Consider the following 2,254-nt stretch of genomic DNA (forward strand, 5'->3'; position numbering starts at 1 on the left):
CACTGAAAAAGAGAAAACTAAGGCTAGACTATGTGGAGGCCGTTCACAGAGAAGCCGCCATCAACACAAATGGTCTGTCCTGTAATGTAAGATGCCGCAGGCAAGCACATCTGGCTTAAGTGGAAACAAGATTCAAGATTCGTATTCATCAGGAATGCGAAATCTTCCGCTGTTAAATCCAGGGTCTGCTTCTGTACGTTTGTTCCCACATTGTTTACCCAAATTACTTCTCATTTTTGTCATAGTTAGACAAGTTTTAGTATGAAAAGATGAAGAAAGATGTCATTACAAGGATATTGAGTTTTCCATTGAACTGAGAAGAGACAGTAGCTATCAGCTCTTCTCTGTTAACACGAGAGGTCACGTCACAGACCGAACCGGTTACTCTGTATCCTTTTGTGGTCCATTCGTTCAAGGATTCATTGAGTTCAGCTTGGTTCCGAGAACAAGTGTGTACAGTGGCTCCAAGCTCTGCCAACTGCTCCACGATAGAATATCTATATATATACTTATGAGAGGAATGAATGGTGAGAAACAAAAACAAAAATTTACCCTCTTGTTTTCTGCAATTATTAATCACTATAGTTCCTTGATACAACCATGTTTGCTCTGTAGAAATCACCAAAGACTTACAAATCAATTAGTCCCTTTGTTCTTGTTAAAAACTTGAAATTAAGTATAGTATATATATGTATGTAGTAGGAAGAAAAACTGAAATGAAAAAAATAAAAAAAGTGGAAGAAGAAGAAGAAGGTAGAAAAGTTACCCGATTCCTTTGGATCCACCTGTGACCAGTGCAGTCATTCCCTGCAAAGACCACCTGCTGCTTTTGCTTCCACTGTTTCTCTCACCCATGTTTTTTTTTCTCTTGAACGAAGAAGATGATAATGGTATGATGAATTTGCTGCATGAATCTGATTGCATTTTTTGTATTCATAATCACAACTTAATTACTTCTGTAAGTTACTGTGATGAGTTTCATTGGTTTTTAGCAGGCTGCACAGTTGTTTAAAAGTAAGTTACTGTTATTTTCTCTCTCTTTCTTTCTAATCACTTGTCATTTTCTTTTTCCAAAATCATGAACGTGGAAGGTTATTCTTTGGAAAATGTTCTTTGACAACGGGAATTTGACAACAATTTGTCAATGAGAGCTGGTTTGGTCTTATTGGTTGTCTTAATTGAATTTTAAAAATAGATATAATTTAAGTTGGAGGGTATTATTGGAAGAATTTAGGACAGTGAAACCTGTTGACGCTTTAGGATCTATTCTCTATTCTCCCCTTCAGTGCTCTCTCTCCATTCTCCCCTTCAGTGCTCTCTCTCAAAAACCGTCGTATGCTCTCTCCGAAAATCTCTCTCAAAAAACGCTGAGTGCTCTCTATAAAAAACAAAGCCATTGCACCCAAGCTCTATCGATCATCAGTCTCTCACAAGCTCTATCGAAGTCCCCTTTTCTTTGTGGTTGGGTCGACGTTTCTCTATCCGCCATTGTTGAGGGTAAGGGGAAGTTTGGCTTTGTGCAATCGTTGGAGTGTTTTTTCGAAAGAGAGGTTTTTTCGATATCTTTATTGTGCGTTTAGTTGTTGTGTTCGCTGTCTTTATTTTGCGTTTATTTTGCCTGAAGGTGTTGGGTGCGGTGGTGAAGAACTGTGAAAGGATAGGTTTTTTTGCTGTTTAGTATATGTGCATCGTTTATTGGTTTATAATCGAAAGGTAAAACGTATTCCCACACTTTCTAGATAGTTTTTTTTTGTATTCACGAGTACTTGAATGTCCTCTGTCATTGGTTATCGTATTTTACGTTTGGATTAGCTTAAGGTTTTAGTGGAAAAAAAAAATCTCTCTCTCCCTTTTTGTACAGAATTGTTTTTGGAATGGAACCTTCCGTTGGGAATAAGTTTGGGCTTGGTCGTAAGATTGGTAGCGGATCGTTTGGAGATATCTATTTAGGTTGCTTTAATTTACTTTCTAATTATTAAATTTTTTATTTATTGTTTATAATTTTATGTGTTGTTGTTGATGATGGTGATGATGCTGGACGATAAATGTTTTTCATTTTATTTTATTTTGCAGGTACTAACATTCAAAATAATGAAGAGGTTGTAGTTCTTGTAAGTGCTTTCAACTAATTGAGTTTTAGATTATATAGGACTTTGAATTTGAGTGATTTTATATTTAAAATATGAAGGAGAGGACAATTTGTAAGTTTTATAGCCATGAGTTGTGTGAAACTGGTTTCGAAAAGGGGTTTCAT

General features: G+C 36.2%; 1 protein-coding gene across 1 annotated transcript; it reads right to left on the reverse strand.

The window, feature by feature from the left end:
* Window positions 1-23: 23 nt before the first annotated feature.
* LOC111242682 (tropinone reductase-like) lies at window positions 24-860 on the reverse strand. The gene is made up of 3 exons (XM_022787184.1): window positions 767-860; window positions 291-497; window positions 24-219 (listed from the first exon to the last, which is right to left on the reverse strand). The coding sequence occupies exons 1-3, from the start codon at window positions 853-855 to the stop codon at window positions 24-26; spliced, it is 492 nt and encodes a 163-aa protein (XP_022642905.1). The 5' UTR covers window positions 856-860.
* Window positions 861-2,254: the final 1,394 nt, after the last annotated feature.

This window comes from Vigna radiata, chromosome 2 (assembly GCF_000741045.1).
Source record: "Vigna radiata var. radiata cultivar VC1973A chromosome 2, Vradiata_ver6, whole genome shotgun sequence".
NCBI lineage: Eukaryota > Viridiplantae > Streptophyta > Magnoliopsida > Fabales > Fabaceae > Vigna > Vigna radiata.

What these genes read in the sequence shown, in the direction of transcription:
- LOC111242682 (XM_022787184.1), bottom strand. Translation starts at nt 855, where the DNA reads ATGGGTGAGAGAAACAGTGGAAGCAAAAGCAGCAGGTGGTCTTTGCAG. An exon ending in GGTGGATCCAAAGGAATCGG is followed by an intron (nt 498 to 766) that starts GTAACTTTTCTA and finishes GTATATATATAG; the next exon opens with ATATTCTATCGTGGAGCAGT. An exon ending in AATGGAAAACTCAATATCCT is followed by an intron (nt 220 to 290) that starts TGTAATGACATC and finishes AGAAGTAATTTG; the next exon opens with GGTAAACAATGTGGGAACAA.